At 42.4% G+C, this 26,333-nt stretch overlaps 1 protein-coding gene across 2 annotated transcripts; it reads right to left on the reverse strand.

Annotated features, from left to right (window-relative positions):
• Positions 1–547: 547 nt before the first annotated feature.
• Positions 548–18,397, reverse strand: LOC136047811 (myosin heavy chain, skeletal muscle, adult-like). Of its 2 annotated transcripts, XM_065735102.1 has the most exons (38): positions 18,157–18,396; positions 17,926–18,069; positions 17,672–17,828; positions 16,955–16,982; positions 16,747–16,858; positions 16,549–16,641; positions 16,364–16,427; positions 16,173–16,271; positions 15,966–16,069; positions 15,742–15,880; positions 14,827–14,945; positions 14,586–14,735; positions 13,345–13,515; positions 12,282–12,591; positions 12,087–12,163; positions 10,866–10,953; positions 10,661–10,778; positions 10,348–10,471; positions 9,748–9,884; positions 9,402–9,657; positions 6,448–6,690; positions 6,163–6,339; positions 5,933–6,078; positions 5,756–5,846; positions 5,281–5,670; positions 4,918–5,044; positions 4,705–4,823; positions 4,243–4,439; positions 3,686–3,869; positions 3,442–3,607; positions 3,148–3,272; positions 2,645–2,953; positions 2,341–2,544; positions 1,944–2,069; positions 1,680–1,850; positions 1,489–1,593; positions 1,243–1,338; positions 548–827 (listed from the first exon to the last, which is right to left on the reverse strand). In XM_065735102.1, exons 1-38 carry the CDS (start codon positions 18,361–18,363, stop codon positions 675–677), a joined length of 5,826 nt encoding a protein of 1,941 aa, XP_065591174.1. In that variant the 5' UTR covers positions 18,364–18,396; the 3' UTR covers positions 548–674. The 2 variants fall into 2 exon arrangements, with proteins under 2 accessions (XP_065591174.1, XP_065591173.1); XM_065735101.1 differs by having other exon boundaries at positions 10,661–10,953; positions 18,157–18,397.
• Positions 18,398–26,333: the final 7,936 nt, after the last annotated feature.

The raw sequence follows: 26,333 nt of genomic DNA on the forward strand, positions 1-26,333 counted from the left end.
AGCCCTGAGGGGGCTTCCTTCCAGCAGGTGGCCCCACGCAGGGCTCAGCCTTTTGCCACCCTGAAGGGAAGCCACGAGTAGGTGGTGGCATCAGCTCAGGGAATCTGATGGAAGAGAAAATGCAGTTTAGAGGCACCATCAAAGTGTCATAACAGTGCACTGATTTTGGTGTCTGCAGGAAATTGTTTCTGTCTGTCCTTCATCGTGTGACACACTGCACCATCTGATAGCTTAGTTAGAGACCAGTGTTCAGGATCTGTGATTGCCAGGATCACAACTCATAGCAGGGAAAGGAGAAGGGACGGGATTGCTCTCTCTTGCCACTCACACAGCATAGAAGGTGTGCTGACAGGACACTAGGAGAAGCATTCAGAATATGTGAGGGCAAGAGTAGTGCAAGGAGCTTGAAAACAGTATATGTAGCTGCGTCTGCAATTCCAAAGCTTATTGAGGAAAAAGAAAAAAGGTTTAAAAAAGAGAGAGAGAGACAGAGAGACAGAGAGAGAAAAGAAAAAAAAAAAAAGAAGGAAGCCACTGTTTGTAGTGCTTATGCATATTAACCTATGGTTTTTATTCTCTAGACACTGACATGGTTACAATGACATTGCAAAAGAAAGTGACAGAGGATTCACATTTTGTGCATTCCTCAGGCCCTTCGCTGCCTTGTAGCATCTTCACTCTTCCTCTTCTATCCTCCTATGGAATTCCCGGCTCTTTGCTCGGAGCTTGTTGACCTGTGACTCTGCAATGTCAGCCCGCTCCTCAGCTTCCTCCAGCTCATGCTGGATCTTGCGGAATTTGGAGAGGTTGACATTGGACAGCTCCTCCTGTGTGAGGAGAAGGAGTTGGTGGAGAAGAGCCTAGCTCCTTTCTTTCAAATAACTATCAAATTTCTCTAAATTGCAAAAGATCACATGCATTTTTCTTAAGGTACTTATTTAAAATTTAGTACATCAAAAGAAAAATTCTTCTGAAAATTTCTTATTATGTTGTACACGTAATATTATTGATAAGAAGTCCATTTTAAAGACAACATTTTTGTTAAATACCCCCCCAAAATTTAATTGCATTTAGCCTATCTGTTTCCATTTTACCATTCATTACTTTTGTTCTCCAAGGCAAAACGGATCTACAAAAGTGTCAAAGAACTTGAAGCCCACCACAGTTGACAAATCACATTTCAAAAATTCTCATATATTTTCATTGATTAACACTCTAACCATTACAAAGAGTGATACTTACAGCCTCCTCAGATTGTCTCTTGTAGGATTTCACCTTCATCTGCAGTTTGTCCACCAGATCCTGGAGTCTGAGAATATTCTTCCTGTCTTCCTCAGACTAAAGCAGTTGGTAAGCAGGAAAAAGGGAGAAGTGATTTTCTCAACACCACAAAATTAAATTTCCTCCTGGACTTCGTGGAAAAATAATAAGAATATCTTAACTTTCTGTCAGAAGAGTCTGTCAACACAAAGATGCCTTCTGCCTTACCTGGTAGGTCAGCTCCTTCACCCTCCTCTCATATTTGCGCACACCCTTCACGGCTTCAGCGCTGCGCTTCTGCTCAGCATCAACCTCCCCTTCCAGCTCCCGCACCTGCAATGAGAAACCCATTGTTGGAGCTTCCCTGCTACCTCTGACCTGGGATTGCACATGCTTGAACAAATACCAGTCCTACGCACCCTGGCCTCCAGCTTCTGGATTTGCTTCTTGCCTCCCTTCAGGGCCAGCTGCTCTGCCTCGTCCAGACGGTGCTGCAGGTCCTTCACCGTCTGGTCCAGGTTCTTCTTCATCCTCTCCAGGTGGGCACTGGTGTCCTGCTCCTTCTTCAGCTCTTCTGCCATCATGGCTGCCTGGATAACAAAGAATCACAGGTATTTTGTGACTGGAAATATTCTCAGGGAGAATGCATTCACAATCAGCAGTGGAGGAGTGCCTCAACTCACATCAGTGATGGCCTTCTTGGCCTTCTCTTCAGCATTGCGGGCTTCCTGGATGGTATCCTCCATTTCACTCTGAATTTGGGCAATGTCCGTTTCCAACTTCTTCTTGGTGTTGATCAAGCTGGTGTTCTGTGAAAATAGGGAATGAAAGACTTGTACTCTGAGACCTGAAGTACATCAGATACGTCCGAAAGCAATTCTTTACTCTTCAACCTTTACATTCAAAATGTGCAATTCCTTGTTAAATGGCTGTTTACACAGTTTCAGTGGTGGGCTAAGGTGATAGACTGTGACCGCGTTCCCCTAACATTACAGAGTAGTAATTACTGGACATTGACCTGCCTCACCCTCTGCCACTATAACAGCTTCTACTCAACTAGTTTGAGCACCAAGGCCTCACCTGGGTATGGAGGAGCTGGACACGCTCACTTGCATCCAGGAGCTCCTGCTCAGCCACCTTCCTGGAGCGCTCTGTCTGCTCCAGGGCTGCCCGTAGCTCCTCAATCTCAGCCTGCAACAGGTTTGCTCTGCGCTCCACCATGGCCACCTGCTCCTTCAGATCCTCCTGCGTCCTGAGAGCGTCATCCAGGTGTATCTGGGTATCCTGTAGAAGAGACAAGAGAAGTGACAAAGGGACACAGCAAACCAGGGTACCTAAACTGGCAGAGAAGACATGCTGTTATGTGTAGGTTTGCTGAACAGACCTTCAAGACTGTCTGTGTGTTTCTCAGGTTCTTTTGTGCCTCTGCAGCAACACGGTTGGCATGGCTGAGCTGGATCTCCATTTCATTCAGGTCTCCCTCCATCTTCTTTTTCAGCCGCAGGGCTTCGTTCCTGCTCCTGATCTCAGCATCCAGGCTGCTCTGCAAGGACTCCACAATTCTGAGGTGATTTCTCTTCATCTGGTCAATTTCCTCATCTTTCTCTGCTATCTTCCTGTCAATCTCAGACTTGACCTGGTTGAGCTCCAGTTGGAGGCGCAGGATTTTCCCCTCTTCATGTTCTAGGGAGGCCTGCACGAACGGTTGTGATCAGCTATAACATAGGTAAAACACCTGCTTCCTTTCTAGCTAATTACAGAACATTTCAGGAAATCTGAGGTAGATACGCTCCGTAGCCAGAGCAGAGGGCAGTCATGCCATTTATAGCCAGATTTCCTCATTGATGATATTTTTAGAGTGGCTACCAGTGATTTAAGAGCGTGTACCTCAGCTTCCTCCAGAGCAGCCTGGATTTCAGACTTCTCCTGCTCAATCTGCTTCTTGACTTTCTCCAGCTCATGAATCGCTTTTCCCCCCTCTGCAATCTGCTCCGTGAGGTCAGAAATCTCCTCTGCAGAGAAGAATGAATAATTACATGGTCAGATGTAGAGCACAAAGGGAAAGGCCCTGTGACACCAGCCTAACAGGTCTCTTCTCATCACTGCAGGCAGACACAGGTGGAGAGGTGTTCAGACAAGATTCTGAGAAAGTCCTGTAAGAGCAAGAGGCCATGCACTTACGCTGCAAGTTCTTGTTCTCACGCTTCAGCGTTTCCAGGTGGTCCAGGGACTCCTCATAGGCATTCTTCATCTTAAACAGCTCCGTGCTGAGGGAGCGAGACTCCTTCTGGGAGGCCTCCAGCTCAGCCTGCGTTTCCTCGTACTTCTGCTTCCACTCTGCCAGGATCTGAGGAGCAACAGGGCGTGAGTATGGACGTGGCAATCATGTTCTGCCCAGGAAACACGGGGCTGGAGCCCACAGTACCTTGTCAAAGTTCTTCTGCTTCTTGTCCAGAGCTGCACAGGCAGCATTCGCTCGTTCCACATCGATCATCAGGTCCTCCACCTCATTCTGCAGTCTCTGCTTTGTCTTCTCCAGGGAAGCACATTTGGCATTCACAGCTTCAACATGTTCCTCTGCATCCTGCAGGCGCTGTGCCAGCTTCTTCCTGGGAGGTTGTAAGCACAGCTCAGTATTTGGGAGCAAAGTGGAGATTTTTCTGTGGTTTTCACCACTGTACTTAGGCACTCTACAGTATTCTGCCCAGATGCACCTCGTGCAGACCGTTTCCCACTCTTCATTCCCTTCTCCTTTCCTCAAGTCCATGCTCATTCCTCATCTCTCTGCATACATCATACATTGCCTTTCTCTTGCACTCTCTGTCATATCGCCAATTTGTCCTTTTGAAACCACCGTCTCAACAGATTTCCCCTTCACATCACTCCTCTCCAAACTACTATTTGGATTTTGCCCTTCAGTATCTCAGTGTTTTCTTCAAATTTCCACGACTCATTGCCAGCCTTTCCCACTTTCCCACGTACTTGGCCTCCTCCAGCTCCTCTGTGCGCTGAATCGCATCCGTCTCATATTTGGTTCTCCACTGGGCCACTTCGCTGTTGGCCTTGGACAGGGCACGCTGCAGCTCACCCTTGGCTTCCTGCTCCTCCTCATATTGTTCCCGGAGCAAGTCACAGTCATGGCGGGCAGACTGCAAGCTGTGTGCCAGGGCATTCTTGGCCTGAGAATTACATTATTGCAGTAAGGAGTAATGGAATTCTGGGAAATCTCCTCTTACTGATGCCTAAACACTCTATTTTATCCCAAGAAAAACAGTGATTTACCCACAGCTTGAAAAAAATGAAGCCAAAGTTTAATACACTACAGAAAACTGGGACTCTGCACTGACAGCCCTAGACAGCATTTCTTTGTCATCTGTTATGTACTTTTAATCAGATCGCTTTTTGAACTATTGAAATTGCATGGAAACCTTTGAAGATCTTCACCTTTATCTCTTCTTCTAGTTGCCGCTTCAGTTCTTCAATCTGTTGCGTGAAAGCCTGTTTCCCTCTGGACAGCTGAGAAATTAAACCATCTTTTTCCTCTGCCTGGCGTGCATATTCACCTGGAAAATGTTCATAATTAGTATTTCAACAGCCAGCCATAAATTAAATAATGACATTAAGGGGCATTTCCAAACTGGAACTGGGCTGCCTAACCAGATTCTGTTTGCAGGCGAGCTCTTTGAGCACTGAGATCACTGATCATACGCTGATTCTGCTCATCCTTTGTTTTAAATTCACTTAGTTGGTCTTCCAGAGTGCGGCACATCTTCTCCAGGTTTGCCTAGTTAACAAACATCGATAAGAAAAAACAGAGATTACCCAGGCTCTATCTTACTAAAAGAAGGAAAACATATCCATAAGATGCAGTTTACATATATAGTGACAATGTGCATTAATTGGTGTTTTATATATATTCAATTTGAAGAAAATAGAACTATATTATAAACTGACAATATTTAAGCAAAGTAAGATTGAACATATACTATTGATAAAGTGCTAATAAAAGTCTTTCTATACCTTAGCTTTGGAGACAGACTCCATGTTGCTGGCCAAGTCATCAATCTCCATCTTCAGCTCACTCTTCTCCTTCTCCAGCTTCTGCTTGACTCGCTGCAGGTTGTCGATCTGCTCCCCAAGCTCTGCTGTGCTGTCCGCATGCTTCTTCCGCAGGGCAGCAGCTGTGGCTTCGTGCTGCAGTGTGGCCTCTTCGAGGTCACGCCGCATCTTCTGAAATTCTGCCTCACGTTTCTTGTTCATCTCAATCTGAGCTGCTGTAGCCCCTCCTGCTTCCTCCAGGCGCTCACTGATCTCCTCCAGCTCCCTGGAGAGGTCAGCCCGGTGCTTCTCTGCTTTTGCCCGAGAGGTTCGCTCTGCCTCAATTTCCTCCTCCAGTTCCTCAATGCGGGCCTAGGGAACATCAGGGACCCTTCACACCCATGTCCTCCTACCTGACCTGAATCTGTGTGATAGAGGAAAAGAACCACAGACTTGCCTGCAGCTCTTTAATTTTCTTCTGTAGCTGCATGCCCAGAAGTTGCTCATCCTCAATTTTGCTCTGGATCTGGCTGATTTCAAAGTCTTTCCTTTGTACAAGATAAATGGTGTTAGTGCATGAACAAAACTCCTAAGTGTCCCTGCCCAGCACTCAGGTGCCCCAAACCACACTTACTTCTTCAGTTTCTCATCCAGCTGCTGTTTATCATTTTCCAAATCCATTATACTATCATGGGCCAACTTCAAGTCTCCTTCAAGTTTCCTCTTAGCTCTCTCAAGGTCCATGCGCAGTTTCTTCTCTTGCTCCAGGGACCCTTCCAGCTAAACAGAAGAAGACTATCAGTGCTCTGCTGATTATGTTTATTTCCACAACTGTCCTGTAATGGCTGTATGCATTTTGCTTACATCATCCACTTGCTGTTCCAGCTTGGTTTTAGCTTTGGTCAGTGTATTGACTTTGTCCTCTTCTGCCTGCAGGTCATCCAGTGTCTGCTGATGGGCCTCTTGGAGGGCTTTCTTCTCTTTTGTCAGCTTCACAATGGTCTCGTCCAGGGCTGCCATCTCCTCTGTGAGGTTTTTCACCTTTGAACAAGAAGGGAGCAAGTGTAGATAAAAAATGTTGCATATAATTTAATACTGTGGAACAAAACAGAATTCTTTCCAGAGTGAGTGACAACTTCTGCCTCATACCTTGTTTTCAGTGGCATGCTTCTCCTTCTCAACCTTGGCCAGAGTTAACTCCAGGTCATCAATGTCTTTCTTCAGCTCTGAACATTCATCCTCCAGTTTCCTCTTCTTGGCTGTCAGCTCAGCATTAATTTCCTCCTCATCCTCAGCTCGTTCTGTCACCTCCTTTACTTTAGCTTCCAGCTGGATTTTGGTTTTGATGAGCTGGTCACATCTTTCTTCAGCATCAGCCAAAGCATCAGCTTCCTGATGGGAAAATGCATTTATTTCAGATATACCCTTCAGGAGGATATTGTGATTCTCAGCTTCATAAATTTAGATTCCTTACTAGCAATTTTTTAGTTTAATGCTTGTTTTATATTCCAAGCAAAAGAAATACAGTGCTCTACCTATTTTTAAAAAAAAATTATTAACCTATTTTTTTAATGGTTGTTTTAACACATACTGTTTTGAAAGACAGTGTCAAACAAAATCCTTTGTTATCTACATGAAGACCTTAGTATTAACATACATGTATGTATGTAAATGCATCTTAACTCATAATAGTGAACAGAGTATGTAAATTTGGGTTTAATCATATGAATATCTCTTACAAACATTTACAAAGTGCTGAGTGATGATCATATGCCAAGATACATACAAATACCAAAGTGACAGTAACATTGGCACCATTATTTTATTTTTCTTTTTTATTCTCCAGCCTTTTCAGTGCAACTGTTTCTGCTTTAGATTTTCACCACATCTGAAAAATAATCAGCATCCAGCTGTTTCAGCTTTTTCTCTGCAAGACTCTTGTCAGGTCCAGTAGCTGCTGAAAAATTAACCATTTTTAATATGCCTCTAGGCTTTTAATTTTTTGCAGCAGATATCCCTTGGTATTTAGTTTTATCACATCTTTCAGTCTAGTAGGAATATTATGAAAAAAAAGATGATTTCAGCAGTGAGTGATTTTTAAGTCTTTTTACAGTTCAAGATATTTTCAAATGGGGAGTATTTAAGCTTTCCTGGGTATTACTTAAGCTGCATAGTTTTGCAGTGATGACATAGTCTCTTTATTCTATGAATACTTCAGTTTTGAAACTAAAACATCATATATGTACCCTGTAATTTTATTCTGAGTATTTTAGAGGGTGATTGAGAAGAATATATTGTTTTCTCTTAGCTCAGTATTATACATGGTAATCTCTGTAAAAGGTAGAACACCACCTACATTGGAAAGAAAGAAATTATCTTGTTTAACTGGGATATAGAAAGAAGAAATGCGTTACTTATATTCCCTAAAGTCATGCATTTATAAGGATAGACATTCTCTGTTTTGGAGAGGTAGGAAGACATTTAGAAGAACAAAAATATACTACTAAAAGTAAAATTTCTTAATTGCTCTGATGTAGTTCAACTGAATGTGATAATGATCTTAGCCAACACTACAGAACTGGTGGCCAGCAGTAGTCTCTGATGAAGCAATGTGAAGCTGCATCAGGAGACTGGATATTAGAAAAAGGTTCTTCACCACTAGGTCCGGCACTGGAACAGTCTCCAAAGTGGTCATGGCACTGAAACTGTCAGTAATCAAGAACTGCTTGGTCAACACTCTCCCAAACTTCATTTGAATTTGAGGAGATCCTATGTTGAGCCAGGAGCTGGACCCAATAGTTCTCGAGTTACTTCCTACTCAGAAAATGCTATTGTTCTATGATTTTTTGAAATGTCTCACAGAATCACAGAATCGTAAGGGTTGGAAGGGACCTCAAGAGATCCTCGAGTCCAACCCCCCCCTGCCAAAGCAGGTTCCCTACACCAGGTCACACAGGTAGGTGTCCAGGCAGGTCTTGAATATCTCCAGAGAAGGAGGCCCCACCACCCCCCTGTGCAGCCTGTGTCAGTGCTCCATCACCCTCACCGTAAAGAAGTTCTTGCACACATTCGGGCAGAACCTCCTGTGCTGCAGTTTCTGTCTGTTCCCCCTTGTCCTGTCTCCACACACTGCTGAAAAGTGTCTGGCCTCACCACTTTGTTCCCCACACCTCAGATATTTATAAACCTTGATCAGGTCCTCTCTCAGTCTTCTTTTCTCAAGGCTAAAGAGACCCAGTTCACTCTGCCTTTCTTCATAGGGGAGATCCTCCAGGCCCTTCACCATCTTTGTGGCCCTCTGCTGGACTCTTTCCAGGAGATCCCTGTCTTTTTTATACTGGGGAGCCCAGAACTGGACACAGTACTCCAGATGAGGCCTCACCAGGGCAGAGTAGAGGGGGAGGATCACCTCCCTTGACCTGCTGGCCATGCTCTTTTTAATGCATCCTAGAATGCCATTGGCCCTCTTGGCCACAGAGCACATTGCTGGCTCCTGGTCAACCTGTCGTCCACCAGGACACCCAGGTCCCTCTCTGCAGAGCTCCTCTCCAGCAGCTCATCCCCCAGCCCGTATTGGTGCATGCAATTATTCCTCCCTAGGTGCAAGACTCTACACTTGATTTTGTTAAACCTCATCCAGTTTCTGACTGCTCAGCTCTCCAGCCCGTCCAGGTCTTGCTGAATGGCAGCACAGCCTTCAGGCATGTCAGCCAATCCTCCCAACTTCATTTCATCAACAAACTTGCTGAGTGTAGCCACTATCCCCTCATCAAGGTTATTAATGAAGATGTTGAACAAGACTGGACCCAGCACGGACCCCTGGGGGACACTGCTGGTTACAGGTATCCAACCAGACCCTGCACTGACAAAGACAACCCTCTGTGCTCTGCCAGTCAGCCAGTCTCACCCATGGATCATGGAGTGCCATGACTGCAGCCTTCTGATAGTCCTTACTGAAGCTAGTTATGTTTTTCATTGCAGCACTTCATAAAGTACAACTTAATTAAATTATATTGTACTTGCTATGTGTCTTTTGAAAATATATCTGTAAATGTCAGCCATAAATTCAGTCACGTAGAATGAGTCACACTGGTGGTACTCACAGCCTGCACTTGGAGCTGGAGATCGTTTTTCTCCTGCACCAGCTTCACCATTTTCTCCTCCAGCTCCTTCCTCTTTGCCTCAGACTTTGCAAGCTCTTCTTTGGTCTTCTCAAACTCTTGTTTCATGTTGGCCATTTCCTTCTCAGATTCTGCGCTCTTCAGCAGGGGCTTGATCTTGAAGAACAGCTTCATCCAGGGCCAGTGCTTGACATTCATGAATGCACGAATGTTGTACTGGATGCAGAAGATGGACTCTCTGAAAGGTATGTCAAATAAATATTTGCAATTTAAACTCAGATAACACAATATACCAAATCCAGTAAAACAAATTTTAAGAAATGTCTACCTCCTCTCCACCATTTTCTGGTACTCCACTCTCATCAGGAAGCCCCTGCACCTGGCCTGTGTGCGAGTGATGAGCTGTGCCAGCTTCTCATCCCTCATCTCCTCCAAAAGGCCAATCAGCCCAGCTTTGAAGAAGACCTTAGGTCAGAAAGCAAAACTAAGTACAGAGTATGTTCACACTGGTCACTGTAGCCAAGTAACTAGTTCCTCCATGGTAGATAACATGCGAAGTTAAGAGAAAGAGCAAAACAACAAAAATATATGTAGTTACCATGTGTAGTTCCTCTTTAATATCTTCAATTATCCTGGTCTAGCTATTATAGTCATATTACAGTACATGAAAAACTATAAAACCCAGACCTTATCCCCTTGTTTTTATTAATTCTTGAGTCTTCTATTCTACAATTTGTCTTCAATTAGAAACGCTTAATTTGAATCATCCTCCACCAATGAATTTCAAAGTATTGAGTCAATAAGTATCTAGTTTATGTGTTTTAAACTCACTGTTTAATGATTTCTCATGCTATCTGAAGAATGTCAGTATCATTCTCAAGCTAAACAAAACAAAAAACACAATACTTGAAACAAACACTTCTGATACCTTGGTGTGACCAAATTTATATTGAGTATGGTCTATATCAATCGATCCAAGCAGTTTCTCACAAGCCTTCTTGCTGTCAATGAACTGTCCCTCTGGAATAGCACTTGCATTTAATACTTTGTATCTGGGGGACAAAATGATAATATAAATAAGTAAGTTGTTGAGAGCAATTACCTGGTATGCTGCAAGAAAGAGAGCATAACCCCAATGCTGAATGTGAATGTTAAGATAATGTTTTTGTCACCAGATGAGAAGTTTAAATTTCATAAGCTACTCAAGATGGGCAAAATTCAGGAATGGGATGAAGTCTGACCTCTGTTTAAAATCTGCATACAGGACTCTGTTGGGAAATCCTTTCCTGCAAATTCTGATCCCCTCCAGTACTCCATTACACCTCAGTTGGTGCAGAACCAGCTCATGCTCCATTGCACCTAGCAATTCAGAGTATAAATGAGTGCTGTATTCTATAGTAAAACAGAGAAGGGATACTGAAGGTTGCCCGTAGGCGGGTCTCTTACCAGGTGTTTTTGTTTCATTTGGGATGATACAGCGTACAAAATGGGGGTGGGTGCTTCTCAGATTGGTCATCAGCTTGTTTAAGTTCTCCTGGGAGAGTCATCAACAGAAGTTTGTGTTAGCAAATATGGTTTCCACTATAATCATAAAGCCCACTGTAATGAGATAAACGTTATCAGACAAACATTAGCTTGTGGAATCCTGAATGGAAGCCACCTGCATGAGTTTTTCTGAGTTTCCACATATCTTCATTATCAATAACTGAAGGTAGATAGTTGGTCTGTTTTGTCTGTAGGAAGTATTGTACTCTCAAACATGCAATTTCATTACATTTCTCTGAATCTAGTGGAATGCCCTCATTAGAAATGACATCCATCTTCCATTATATGTACCAGAAGAGATATACAGATAGCTTTGTGAGCTAGTCTGAAGCATACTACTACATGCATTTAAAGTGGGTTTATGGATCACACTACATATGCCTAGGCTGCATGTTTCCCTTGTAAAATGAGATGATTAATCCCATTGTTGGTTTGTAACTAATCTCTGTATAAGTTTTTATAAATTAGAATTGTCTATAATTAGTTGAGGGAGGCAGCTACCTCCAGGGGATATTTCAAAAAAGGCAGTCTCAACATCTTTCTGTATAAGAAACTAGTTGATGCTAAGAAGGGAACCCTAAATGAAGGATGAATATCATAATAAATAGCCTTGAGGACAGATTAGACATGTATGGTGCTGACAGGCATCAAAACTTGGTTATGAGAAAATAACTGTCAAGCTTACAACATCTTAAAAATCCACATCTCAAGGTGTGATGGTATTTCAACCATAAAAGACTGATCAATTAATTGTGGAAAAAAATATTAGACATATTAATGAAGGCCAGAGGGCAGAAAGGATGTTGTTACAGACCAATAAAAGTTTCTGAAGACAGAGGAAGGCACTTGAAGGAAATAAGGGTATTTTAGATGTATCTTAGAAGTTTCCTTTATAACTTTGGTCCAGCTGAAAACACTGTCTTGTGAAACGTGGACAGAAAGAAAATTTGTGCATTCAGTGGAAAAGAGCAAAATTAAGTTACATTAGGTTTACTCATATCAAAGCATGGCCCAAGAATTTCAGGGTTTTTCTTTTATCACAACTAAAAGGGGAGGAGGAAGCTATTTTAAGTAATGAATTTCCTCCTCATCTTAGGAAAAAAAGTGAACTCTGTATTGTACCCGGAAAAGAGCTGAGACAGTCTGGAAGGAAGAGCCTTTCTTCTTGCCACCTTTCTTGCCACCACCGGCACTAGCCTCTGCAACATGGAAAAATAAATAGAATAGATTTCATATTTTGGGTTTTGTTTTTTTACCTTTTATGATACTTTTTTCTATGTTGTAAATTGGTGAAAATACGAGTTTCAAAGAAATTACCTGCTTCTGCTCCACCATAGTTGGCAAACAGTAAGGCCAAAGTTTTCAGTGAAGATTTCTGGTACAGCCCAATGACAGTTTCATTCAGGGGGTCCTTGTTCTTCTCAAGCCAGCCAGTGATATTGTAGTCCACTGTGCCAGCATAGTGTATTAGGGAGAAGTGGGCCTCAACCTTTCCTTTGGTAGGCTTGGGCTTCTGGAAATTGCTGGACTTGCCCAGGTGCTGGTCATAGAGCTTGTTCTTGAAAGAGGTGTCAGTTGCCTTGGGGAACATGCACTCCTCTTCCAGGATGGAGAAGATGCCCATGGGCTGGGAGAAATACACAGGAGATTGTCAGCAATTAAGTTTTCATGGCACTTATGGTTCACAGCGACTTGATGAGGTGGAACAGGCACAAATTAAAATACAGGAAATCCAATTTAAACAAAAAAATACTTTTTTACTGTGCGGATGGTCAAGTATTGAAACACATTATCCAAGTTTATCATTTGAGATATTCAAAATAGTGCTTTGTGGCCCTCAGAAACCTACTCTAGCTGAGCCTTATTTGACCAAGGAGGTTAGATGAAGTGACCTCACAGATCCTCTGTACTTTCTGAAATTCTGTGATTCTAATTTCTTATCATCCTGTCAGCCACCGAACACTGCATCCTGTGTACAGTGTGAAAGCTTTCTAAGTTAAAGAATCTGCATGTAAGTGCAACTGTTTGCTATCAATTATGCATTTCCATTTCTGCGTTTTTTTTACGAAGATACAGCTGTAGTGCTGAAGGAGCACAAGCCCATTGGAGCTGAGAAGTGAGGTGGAAACTCAACTGCAAACTTGCTATAGATGTTTTGAAAAAATATTTTGATTGGGAGTTTAATTAGCACTTCAGAAGAGATCAGTACAAACCTGCTGCCATAAAACTGCATAACACAGCCTTAATGTTTCACCTGACAGAGAAAATAAACTAAACAGCAATGTATTTTTAAATAACAAGGTCTAAATATTTGGATATGATCATGGAATATTCCTTTGAAGACTGAGATCTAGTCATTATAAAATTCCTATGCTCATACCTTCTCGATGAGCTCAATGCAGGCAGCCAGGTCCATCCCAAAGTCAATGAATGTCCATTCAATGCCTTCCTTCTTGTACTCCTCCTGCTCCAGCACAAACATGTGGTGGTTGAAGAACTGTTGCAGTTTCTCATTGGTGAAGTTGATGCACAGCTGCTCAAAGCTGTTGAACTGGAAACAAAATATGAAGATTCATATCTGCAACATGCAGTAGTAACTATAAAACCTCATCCTTTACAGAAAGTAGCTATTTTGTTTTCATTGTATCTGTGCACTTCTTCAGTCAGCTTTATGTCTACATGGCAAAATAGAGAAATGCTTAAAAATTCTTGTTCATAACAATATTTTAATCCTTTATAAATCTGTGAAGATAGAATATACTTCACAGAATCACAGAATTGTAGGAGTTGGAAGGGACCTTCTGCCAAGGCAGGTCTCTAGCCCAGGTTGCACAGGTAGGTGTCCAGGTGGGTGTTGAACATCTCCAGAGAGGGAGACTCCACCACCTCCCTGGGCAACCTGATCCAGTGCTCCATCACCTGCACTGTAAAGAAGTAATGTTCCTATGTTATCTGAGACCATATTACAGAAAAAAGGTTAGATGTATCATGACATATGTGGTTTATGCTGTCTTCGATCATTTGAACCAAAGAATTTTTCTGTTTGAATTATTCTGCTTTTTGAGTTTTGATAATGAGCCTGTTATTATGAGAAAAATCCTTTCAAGGGTCAAACTGACTTTATAGGAAAAAAAAAGGCAAATAGAACCATAGAATCACGGAGTAGTTTCAGTGGGAAAAGATCTTAAAGATTATCAAATTCCAAACAGTTACAATAAATTATGTGATGATAATATGGATAATATGTTGTGGGAATACAAGGAAGTATACTTAGAGCAGAAGATGCAGAACAGGATAAACAGCATGAGAATGGAAGGCAGAGAACCAAGGACATTTCAAGAACAAAAGGAAAACAGGTTCAGGTAAGCTGTGTGATGTCAGACCCCAAATGGAGGAAGAGTGAATGGCTTGGAACAACTCATAACCCTGATTGGATAAGTACCTGTATGCACGGTTAAGGACTGTTTTAGGGAGTATTTTGTTGACATGTAAAGGTGGGTGGGAACGTTACAAGAGAAAACTTGTGAATGTATATAAGGGATGTTAGAACCTGTAATAAATGATTTGTATCGTCCACATCTGATAACTTCCATAAGCTCTCACAAAATCTTTGTTCCTTACATCAAAGATCTCAAAGCCAGCGATGTCCAGGACACCAATGAAGTACTGCCTGGGCTGCTTGGTATCCAGCTGCTGGTTGATGCGAACAACCATCCACAAGAACATCCTCTCATAGACAGCTTTAGCCAGAGCACCTACAGCATTGTGGACCTAAAACAAAGGCAGATGACTGCAGTTAACATACAGAGCAGAGGAGAATCAAAGAGATCTTAAGTATGGTTCAGGTTACCCCATTTCTTACCTGTTGTACAGTCTGACCCTTGGTCACATACTCATTCCCAACTTTGACTCGAGGGTAGCACAATGCCTTGAGCATGTCAGCTGAATTCAGACCCATCAGGTAGGCAGCCTTGTCAGCGACTAAACAGCAAAGACAGATGGAAAAGAAGAATTCAGCATTACCAAGATTTTGTATCTTGAAGTATTCTCTAAGTGCTGCAGTGCTGAGGTTTCTGTTCTTGACATCTGTTGGCAGACTGTCGCAGAAAGAATCTCAGTCACACCAAAGCCATTATGCCTGTTGAGCTTTTTGAAATAACTTACATTTCAAGTTCTTCACTGAGGCATGCAAAATGTAATGATGTTTTGTTAAAATTTCCAGAAAAAACTGAAAGCTGGAACATCTGTGATGTGCATGTAGCTTGGGAGTAAAACTCATTGGGTTTTGTCCTTTCTCAGATGTGACTGTGATACTTCCCACCTTCTGCCTAGGCCTTTGGCAAGAGGAGCTATCACTGGGAAAACTGGAGACGTGGTTTCAAGATCCTACTCCAGCAGAGAGGGAAACAAATGCACCTTTCACAACAGAGTTCCTTGAGCATCTGACCAGGGAAAAGGAACAAGACTACCCATCTTGTTAGGGCTGGACCACTTTACTGTTCCACTAGGGTTATAAGACATTTCCAGCAAAAGCATGAGTAATAACATCGCAGAAAAGACATCCACAGCTTCAGGCTTCCTGGCAGTGTACACAGGACAGTTTAAATTGTTAATGTGGGATACAATAGACAAATCCAGAGATTTTACATCAGAGAAACTGATACAATGGGAGAAGTAACTGTTTCTGAATTACTGTTCTCCTTGGGATCCTGAAGTCCAACTTTGGCTAAGGCACAGAGTGGCTCACAGAATGGCTAGCTGCTGAGTTTAACAGTACCTTCTGTGCCATCTGGCTCTGCCTGCTCCTCTCGCTGTTTCTGCTTGAACTTCAAATTCCCATAGTGCATGACAGCCCCTGTCAGCTTGTAAATGGCGGTCTTTTCATCAGCACTGAAGCCCAGGATGTCAATGGCACTCTGGTAATAGATACAGTACAGTGAAATATTTGTCTGAATCTGATACATGACCTACAACAGTTGAATTGTTTCATAAGCTACTCACATCTGTGGCCATCAACTCCTCCTTGTCATCAATGCTGGGGACAGTGATCTCACCTTGACTCACAAAAGGGTAGTCATATGGGTTAGTGGTGATAAGGAGCATTTCTGGAAACAAATGGATGTTCACAGATTAAACTGCATTATTTTTGTAAAGTTATTAATTTTTGCTCTGTAATCTTACCCCAAAAAGCTCAGTGATGTCTCCTACCTATTAGCTCTGGCTTCTTGTTGGAGGTGATCTGATAAAAAATGTGGTAGCTTCGTTCTGCCTTGAGCTGGAAAGTAACTCTGGACTTCTCCAGCAAATCTGTCAAGGAGGGAGAAAAGAGTTAGGCACAAGAAAGGACATGGAGGTGGGAATCTGGGAAGGAATTTGAACAGGCCAGGAGCATCTCTTACAAGTTTCAATGTCAGCAGAAGCCAGTTTGCCTGTGGCCCCAAAATGGATTCTGATAAATTTACCCTGTTGAGGAAACAGAAAACCATTTCAGCCTGGAAAGCTTCTTTGGACAACTCCTTATTTAAGAACATCACCAGCCATATCATTACTGCAAGGAGAGATTTTCTCCAAAATAACAACTTACAAAGCGTGAGGAGTTGTCATTCCTCACAGTCTTGGCATTTCCAAAGGCCTCCAGCAGCGGGTTGGCGCTGATGATTTGATCTTCAAGTGTTCCCTATAGGATGACAATAATTCCTGGATAATTATTACCCTCCAAAATTCATGCTAGGAACAGAATAAACATTAAACATAATAAACAGCCCAGTATCTATTAATGTACCTGCATTTTGCCGGACTGCTCCTCCTTCTTCTTCTCCCCACTAGCTGCAATTGTTGCAAAGTACTGGATGACACGTTTCGTGTTCACAGTCTTCCCTGCACCGGATTCTCCACTGTCAAACCAAACAGAAGCAGAGAGCATGAGGTCAGGCACCAGGTCCCCTGGCACTGGGCAGCCTCAGAGGGACCCAAGGTGGGAGTGTACTTACGTGATCAGGATCGACTGATTCTCACGGTCTGCAAAAAGACAGAAATAAGAAGGCTTTTCTTACTGCTCTTGAACAACAACAAACAAAATCTAAGAGACAAACATGAACTGAAATCCTCAGGGAGTGCCAGGATGGAGGCAGTGAAAACCCCTGAGAATTCCAGTTTTAGCCATTGTCTGAGTAGCACTGAGATGACGAAGTAAATCTGTAAGTGTAAAGTGAAATGTCTTCAGAAAGTCCCAGCATTAATTCCCAGAAGCAAGTAATGGATTTCCTTCCATCTCCCAACAGTGATAAATATGAGATCAAATGGATGCTTACAACTATCAGAGACATATGATCTTCACACAAAGTGTATCTTCTTGCCCTTCACACAGTTCTCATAGAGGAATCTAATCAAGCTACCTACCCATGTTCAAAGTAAAAGACTGTATGGAATAATAATCCATTGAATTCAACCATTGCAAAAAAGTAAATTATGAGACCAATATTACTTCTAAAGCGAGAGAGTATAGTATTCAGCATGATTTGCTAGAAATTATACACAGTGCTGAATCCATGTATGCTCTGGTACAGTCTGCTGAAATTAGTTCCTCCTTAACTTGATCAATTTCTGTCACACAGCTTCATGGTGTTTGTTGCTGGCTTGTCACATATTCCAGTGAGAGCAATGGGGCTCTTTAGTTCAGGTTGCTTTGAAGGAGACCAGGCACTCACCAGTCAGCATGAACTGATAGGCATTGTCAGAGATGGAGAAGATGTGTGGAGGGGCCTCCTGGCGCTTTTTGCCTCGGTAGGCCAACACCACCTCTGGGTTGTACACCGGCAGCCACTTGTAGGGGTTGACAGTGACACAGAAGAGGCCCGAGTAGGTCTGCGAGGAACAGACACAGCACGTTGACTTCCACTCAGCCTGGCACAGCAGTCCTCTCCAGCTACACTACCCAAGGAAGAGAGCTGGTGGTACTCACGTAGATCATCCAGGCTGCATAACGCTCTTTGAGGTTGTACAGCACAGCGGGTTCATGGAGGTGGGTCATCATGGCCATGTCCTCGATTTTATCGTACTTGGGAGGGTTCATGGAGTAGACCTGATCATCCTTCACAGTCAGAGTCTGTCAAGGAAATGAAAGATATGTGTTTGTCAGCTAAAAGCTAAGAGTGGGAATTAAATGCTGATCTGAAGCTTGCTTTTTTCTCACCTCTCCACCTTCAGTCTTGACAGTGACCTTTCCTGTTTCCCTGCTTTGGATTGTCCCTTTCACAAAAGATTCCTTTGGATGGGCCACGAAGACAGATGACTTGGCATCAAAAGGTTTGTTCTGGGCCTCGATTCTTTCCTTCTCTGACTTTCGGAGGTAGGGAGCTGCCTCTCCAAACACAGCCATCTCAGCATCTGAAGAAGCCATGTCTGCTCTTCACTGAAGGCACGTCAGCAGAATACTCTAATGACAAGAGGTAATATGGCACTATTATTTAGATATATTCTGTAAGAATGGGAGACTGACTGTGACTTCTTTTTTTTCAACCTGTACTACATGAAACATCTATCATGTCCTAATGGAAGATTTGAGTGACTTAGATTGACTTAGGAAACAAGAGGTGATAACTGATTTAGTCTAGGTGTTCAGAATTCTAGGAGAGCAATGTTTGATTCCCTTTCACAACTGTAGGCTTGGAGCTTTAAGAACATCACGTCTGTAAGATGAGTGAAGTTGCTGAGTAAGTTTTATTTTAAGACATTACTAGCAGTTGAAATAAAGATAGAACGTTTTGTTTAAAGATGGAAAAACATTTATAAAATGTAGCATAAAAGACCTACAATCCTGAAAAACATTGAACCTATGGGGCATTTACTTATTAACTATAATTGCAACAGGAAAGCAGTGGAAGTTAATTAATTTTGCTATCGAAGTTGCCAGCAGAAAGGAAAATGCAGAATCTGTGTTGTTTTAATACACTGCAGTAGTTTAATTTGGTTATACATTTGTCATTCATGAGTACAATATCTAAATAACCTCATCTTCAAAGTTCTGTCTTGTGTGAAACAAAATTGAAGCACTGAAGTTGAAATTGCCATGGCTGCATGAATTCCCCAAATAAATACTTTCTGAAAAAATCCAGGAACAGATGAGCTCTCAAAACTTCAATGAGCGCTTCTTTAGATGCTTTGCTAAACATGTGGATAGCTACATTTCTCCAGCTGCTCTTGAAAATTCTCTAGCTACATTAGTGAAATTTGTTCTCTCTGTTCATCAGCTAAGAAGGTTTTGTTTTGGTTTTGGTGTGGATTAAGTAAATGTTCATCTGAAAGAGCTGTGATATTTTACAAAGATGGGTAGAAAGTCGGTACTCTCAGATGATTTATTGATAATGTTTTGAGGAAGAATGTAGTTTTGCACTTCTTCCTCCTTTGTTCATCTTGGTCCAGTTGTACTGCTGCAATGATGTGAAGCCCGCATGCCTCACTCTCTGTTTGGTCAGTTAAGCAGAAATGAAAAGTATTGCAAAGGGAATTTTCTGATCTGCTGTCAGGGTCAGGAAGATACAAACACAACCATTTCAAAACCTTACCAGCCATGAGCACCCCACCACCTGCCTACTGTAATCACACTGGCTTTGAATACAGTGTGAAAAGGATGATTGTTTGCTCATCATACAGAAATCCCACCCAAAAACATTAATAAATCGGGTTCTTACCTCTCGTGACACCAGATGGGTGGCTTGCAGCCTGGCAGCTGGTCAGTGCTGCAAAACAGAAATGGCAAGTCCCTACTTGCTGCTGCACAGAATTCCAGAGTGAAAATGTGCAGGTGTCTTGAAAGCAGATTTAAAACTTGAGCTGAGGAATTGAGCCTCCTGGAAATGAGCACTGGAGGCAGAGGAATGCTGGAACATGGAAAAGCTCCTGCACGGCTGCGCACCCCATACACTTACCTTGAAGCTTTCTGTGGAGACAGGGCTGTCTTGCAGCAGGGACATTTTATACGATCTCATCTGCAGATGCTACAGATGCCTACTCTTTCTTCGGTCAAAAAATTTTTGGCAAGCCTTCTTTGGTAAAGCATTGTCTGGCAAACTGAACTAAGGGCATAATTGTCATTTGACATGACTAGATATAATTAGAAAATTTTGATGTCTTACGGACTATATGAATACATCTCCTATAAACAATTTGACAAGGGTGTTAAGGAGGGAATCTGGACTAGTCAAGGCACTTAGAGAACTTGGATGCAGGACTTATGGATTCTATTGCTGGCTTTCCCACCGACTCACTGTATGACCCAGGGTGGATCTCTTGGTATGTGTGTGTGCTGCAGCTACCCCAGCTGCACAATAGATAGAGCAGGATGTTGAAAGAGAAATTAGCAGTTGTGATGGTAAAACCTTGAAAGCAAAAATGTGGACATACAACAAGCATTACAAGTACAGCAGTACGATCAGGCAAAAGCTGCAGTGAGAGACTGGGTTCTAACTGTACTTTTAAGTTGATGCCTCTGAGAGCAATGTGAGGTAATTTCAGAAATATCAGAAAGAGCACACACAGAGTCATGTGTATTTGTTGCTGTGACCTTGTGCACCAACACATGCTGTGAGAGAGGTTATAACCTCCTAAGATTTCTGATTTGCAGGGCAGTGCCTATTAGCAAGGGATGCTCCATTCTTTTGCTGAAAACCTTTTATCTTACACAGGCGTCTCCATGCCTATAACTCAAGGAAAGATAACTGATCCAAAAAGACCCCCACAGCTTGTTCCCTGCCTACAGTCTGCAGAAAAATCCTCCTAGTCAGTCACAGCTCTAGAAATAATTAGACATTCCAGATTCTTTGTGCCTGATACATTCCTAGTCCAGCACTCACATCTCATCACATATTTATCTTGCACACATTCACACAATCCAAAAAACACACTGTTACTTACACCAGAGCATTTGGGCTGGCAAACATGCCACTATTGTACTGATTGCATGGTAAAGAGGGATTTGCTAGTAGTTCTGAAGAGTGAATGATATAGGAAAATGGGTGTTGTCACATGAGCTGCTTTAAAATCTGTTAAATTTCAACATGTTCTTCTCCTGGTCATTAACAGAGGTCAGTAGTTAACACAGGGACAAGGTAAGAAAAATGATTCATGAGAACTGGTATAAAAGTCAGCACCAGGCACTGCCTTATGCATAAAGAGCATCACTGAGGAAGGCTTTGGCACTGCAGCACCCAAATTCTGTGTGTCAGGGTCTCAACCTGTAGTTCAAATTCATCCAAATCAGGTTAATATGTGCCACTTGGTGCATGGCCTTGGCATCTCTGAGCACAGGGTTCAGAAGAGCATGGACAAAGATTGAGGCCTGGGAGGAGCATCCCAGAGATGGATGAAACCTGTTCCAGAATGGGAAAGTCGTGGGTTTCCTCCCCCCAGGTGGAGGAGGGAGCTCCAGTCTCCCACTTCACGGAAAGCTGCAGCATCTGCACTGTCCAGGCAGCATCCCTTGGCAGCTGCAGGAGAAACACTTAGTAGCTGCAGCTGCTTTCCTGTTGGCCCTGCTCTCAGCAGTAGGTATCAAGCCTGTCTTATGCAGTACAGCCAGGATGCACCTGTGTCTCCAGAGACTCTATGCAGAGCAGCTGAGTGTTCTAGGATAGATGCTTGACTCTGGGGATTGATAGTCTTGAATTTTCCAGTTGCCAGTGACAAAGCCAGACTTCTCAGTAGCTTTTCAAGCTTTTTTTTCCCCAAGCTTTTCTTGTTTGCTTTTTTTTTTCTGTTGAATTTCAAAAGCAGTGGACCCAGCTGAATTATAGGCAGGAGTGGAGCCCATCTCCAGGCAGCTCTAGGCATGCAGTCAGCCAAGGACAGGCCTAGTCTGAAAAGGAAGTGGTTAGCAAATGTCTCTCCAGTGCTGGCAGTCAGTCACCCAGCAGCACTTTGGGGATTGAACACTGTGACCCTAGGTCCCTATAAGCCAGTTTTAGAAATGTTAAGCCTTCTCTGAGGGGTCTAAATTTCAGATTATTGTTGTGACTAGGGCATGAAAATGAAGGAGAGGCTAGATGGCTGTTAAACATCTACAAGGATGGAGATTTCACTGCTTCTTTGGGAAACTGTTTCCATTGCTGATTCAGCCTCAAGATCAAAAAGATTTTCCTGAAGTTCAGATAGAGCCTCCCACATTTTCAGTGTGCCTATTGCCTCTTGTCCTCAGTTGGCCTCCACTGAAAAAAGCCTGGCTCTGTCTTCTCTACTGTCTTCATTCATGTCTTCATTCATACATGTCTTCATTCAAATACTGATGAGATCTTCTCTGAATCTTTTCATCTCCAGGATGAACATTCTAGTTCTCTCAGCCTTTCCTCATATCAGAGATGCTCCAGCCCTTTTGTCATCTTCAAGACACTTTGCTGGACTCTCACAAATACATCAGTATTGTTGCTTGTAGTGGAGAGCCCAGAAATAGATGCAGTATTCCAGATGTGGCCTGAAAAGTGCTGAGCAGAAAGGAAGGATTACCTCCCCTGACCTGCTATGACACTTCTTCTAAAAGAAAACAAGTTACCATTGTGTTTTTTTTTTACCATGCCTTTATAGAAAGGACATGTTGCTGGCTCATATTCAACTTGGTGTCCACCAGGAACTTCAGGTCCTTTATTTATAAGGAGCTTTCCATTTTCTGGCTGGTTGGCCTCCAGCATCTTTTGGTTCCTGGGAAATTGTTCCTCCCCAGTTGTGGGACATTTCCTTTCCTCAGCACTACTGGACCCAGTGTTCAGTCCTGGATTTTGATACAGTAGTACTCATTTGTGCACATACAGACACAGTATAGAAAATACTTTAAGTTGGTCTTAGCAACCGCAGAATAGAGAAGACTTCAGGACTCCTCTGAAGGTAGAACTGAATGGGAAGAGGAAAATAAACATTCATGTATACTTCCATTTTCAAAGACAAGGAAACGCTTATTTAAATGACTGTTTGCACATTCATACTAAAATACCATCAAGTATTACCTCCTCTAATTTTTATTCATGTAAATATGGGTCATCTAAGGAAGCTGCTACACAGTTTTACCTCACACAAAAGGGCGTAGTCACATCTTTTCTGAACTGAGGATAACAGGAAGGTAATACTGTGGTTTGTATTCCATCTGATTACTACAAGTGAATCAACAGAGATGGACTCCCTGTAACTCTTCAACTTTATTGGCAACTTGTTAGTCTTTATGTGAAGTTTGCTGCAGTTTTCAGTATTTTAAAATTAGACAGTCCTAATCATCTTCAGGGCTTGGTCCTGTGCAGATGGAATGACAGAATTATTTTAACATTCACTTAGTTAAGGGAAAACACAGCCAATGAAATGAAGAGCTTAATTTATTGAGAGAAGCCAAGTCAAACACTTCCTTCTCCAAGGAGAAAAGGAGAAAACTTCCAGGGGAGAATGAGTACAGTACAAATTTAATCCCTTTGTCAATGTGAGAAGGAAATGTTAAGTAGGAGAACAGTTATCCTGCATTACTGCTTCTTTTGTGAGTCCTTGGCAAGTTCTGCTTGCAGTGTAATTGCAGTACAGGATGGAGTTCTAATATCTCTCTCACATGTTAATCAGTATTGCTAATTAAGTTAACTAAGTCATGCGTGGACTTTCAGATATATCTGAAGGCCTCCTGTGACATTAAAACAAAGCAATTGAAGTCCTCAGGCACCTTGATATTCCACTAATAAACAGACCTCATATAGAAACATCATGAGATTCCTGTAGAGTCAATATGATGGCCATGGAGGCAGGAATACATAGGCTGGTACAGAGACCAAACTGTCTGCCACCTCCTTAAGGAATTGAGCCTTTATCATCTCAAATACTGGACAATGCAGTTCACTGAAGCTAGTCTCTGATTGATCCTTGGAGAAGAGTTCAGATGGTGGGACTACCAGCCAATAGGATCTCATTTTAATAGTGGTTCTGGCTCACTGGGACTGAAGCCATTCTTCATACAGGGCCGTAACTGCTACGTGGAAATAGGCAACCTGAAGGAGTAGGAGCTCATGACCCCATTCAGAGAAGGGACTAGTAAAACTTCTATCATCATTATTCTTAACTCAAAGTTAGAAATCTGGCAGTTTTCCTATCACCAGAAAGAATCATCATGTTTCTTGACACACACAAACAAAATAGTAGCAGTAGAATTATTCAGTCAAAATGTGAAGCAGCAGTTTTCCTCTCCCCAGAGCCAACAAGGAAAAGGCTTTCTACCAACCTATTCTGCTTGCTCTGATACTTCAGTCCTTGGGTTGTGCCAGTCTAGGCATGTAGTGTTTGGTCATCTCCTTAGAAGGGAAAAAATCTGGCATGCAGAGGAATTATAAAGGACTAACCTAGGAGCTTGAAAGGTTTTGGTGATCCCACCAACAATAAATTGACACAGATGGCAGCCCCTCATGAAGAGGTCTGAAAATCTGAACTTTAGGGGGTAAATGACTTCATCTCTGGTTGAGTGAAATGGGAATCTGCACAGGAGTCCAGAGTCCAATCATCCATAGGCACACATCAAGGGAAGGAGCTGAATGCCATGCATATATAGAATAAAAATAGTTCTTGAAGCTTACCTGGGGGTGAAAAGTATTAAGCCTTCAAAGGAGAACTTAGAAAACTGCTGGCAGTCTCCCACAGGGAAGACTGGGAATGCTGCCTGATAGGGGCATAGAAAAAACTTCAGGGCGTACTGTCCACACTATCCCTGAGCTAGGTGCTGGAGGAACTCCTTCTATAGCTGGATGTTTATGCAGGCATATACAAAACCACAGTGTAACTATAAATTCTAACTTCAGTGAAGGATAAGCTATTCTTACTGTTGATTTATAATTTGGATTTCTGAGTCTATTGTAGGCATTGAGCTATGCCTACATTAACAGCTCATTATTAATACTCTGATACCAGTATAAACTCCAAAGTTATCACAATGTGATTGTGGGTATGTGGAATTGATTTAGTATCTTAGAGTGAACCATGTTCTGAAAGGAGATTGGTATGAATCAATCATGAGTCTGAAGGCAAAATTCTTCAGGATCTTATATGTGGAGATGCAGCTCTCATGCTGAGAACACTTTGGAAACACAGTTCAGATAAAACACACTTTACATTAAACCCTGCTTCACCATGATGATACCAGGTGTGCCTGGTTACTTCTCTGTCAGCTGACTGTAATAGAAAACAATCCTGGTAGCTTAGATTAGCAGGGGTGCAGGGACCTGACAGTATTCATCATGAAACAGTACACTGCCATTTAAACAAAATATCAGAGCTGTTCTAGAAACTCCTCTAGAAGAAAGAAACCACTCTAGAAGACACACAACAAGAAGGTACATGTGCAAGTGCCATTAAATAACATCCCATACAACTGTAACTGAAGGTTAGGGTTAGGGTTACATTGTATGATATAGAAAATACATGTTTAAGTACCATATCAATTATAATCAGTGGTAGTTGCACCACGTATATCCATACTACTTCATGCTTTTTCTATCCAATTAAATAATGAGATGGATTTGAAATCAAAGTTTTCTGTCTGACGTTAATTTTCTGTCAATTATATTTCCATTTCTGCAGGTGTGGACTCTTCTGGGACTAGAAGAAAAGTACAGCAGTCAAAAGAGCAGAGACAGACAATAAGCCATCTCTGGATACAGGCTGTCCTGTACAGCAGCACTGTGAGGCAAAGCTCCGAGCATGCTGACATTCTCCATGGTGGAGAGGGGTTCAGACATGCTGAAAATAGATGCCTCTTGAGATGGAGATCAGGCAGATGCCTCACTTTCTACTAGCCTTTCAGAGGTGGATTTTCTTCTCCTGAGTCCTAAGAGACAAAGATTGAGAAGATGCTTTTTAGCAGGGTGGCACAATGAGAACAAAGTGAGAAACCTACAGGCTGCCATATGGCAGTGGGAAACTCCCTCTCACATGTGTTCAGTGAGTTTGAGTTCATGAGCTGGAAACATGCCAGTGTACTTGCATGGCAAGAGGTTTTGCAGTGTGACAAGGAATCTTACTTTTCACTGAAGCCTGGTGATCCCCAGCCTTTCCTCCTGAGAGCTACTCTCAGGGCCTCTGCTCCTCTGACTAGAACAGAGTGCTGTGACAGACAAAGGGAGGAAAAATACAGTTACAAACCTCTGACATCTTTAGGGGCTGTCAGCCATCACTGGCCTGTGTTTATCTGGACAAAGGAATTCTCCATATTTTTTTAAAGTCAAAATTCATTTCATTCATGCAATTCCAATATGGCAGATGTACTGCTGGAAACTGCCTATTTCCATTTATAAGCAGTGCACTGGTACAAGCTTCAACTGTTCAAAGTTTTTTTTAGCCTTACTAACTTTAACCTTATTGAGTCAG

Source organism: Cyrtonyx montezumae, unplaced genomic scaffold, assembly GCF_038088225.1.
Source record: "Cyrtonyx montezumae isolate F1298 unplaced genomic scaffold, pur_monq_1.0 scaffold_19, whole genome shotgun sequence".
NCBI classification, from domain to species: domain Eukaryota; kingdom Metazoa; phylum Chordata; class Aves; order Galliformes; family Odontophoridae; genus Cyrtonyx; species Cyrtonyx montezumae.

Coding starts and splice junctions, on each gene's coding strand:
- LOC136047811 (XM_065735101.1), bottom strand. CDS start 18,363: ATGGCTTCTTCAGATGCTGAGATGGCTGTGTTTGGAGAGGCAGCTCCC. Junction 18,070..18,156: donor TCAAGACTGAAGGTGGAGAG/GTGAGAAAAAAG, acceptor TTTCCTTGACAG/ACTCTGACTGTGAAGGATGA. Junction 3,608..3,685: donor AGCAGAAGAACTTTGACAAG/GTACTGTGGGCT, acceptor GTTGCTCCTCAG/ATCCTGGCAGAGTGGAAGCA.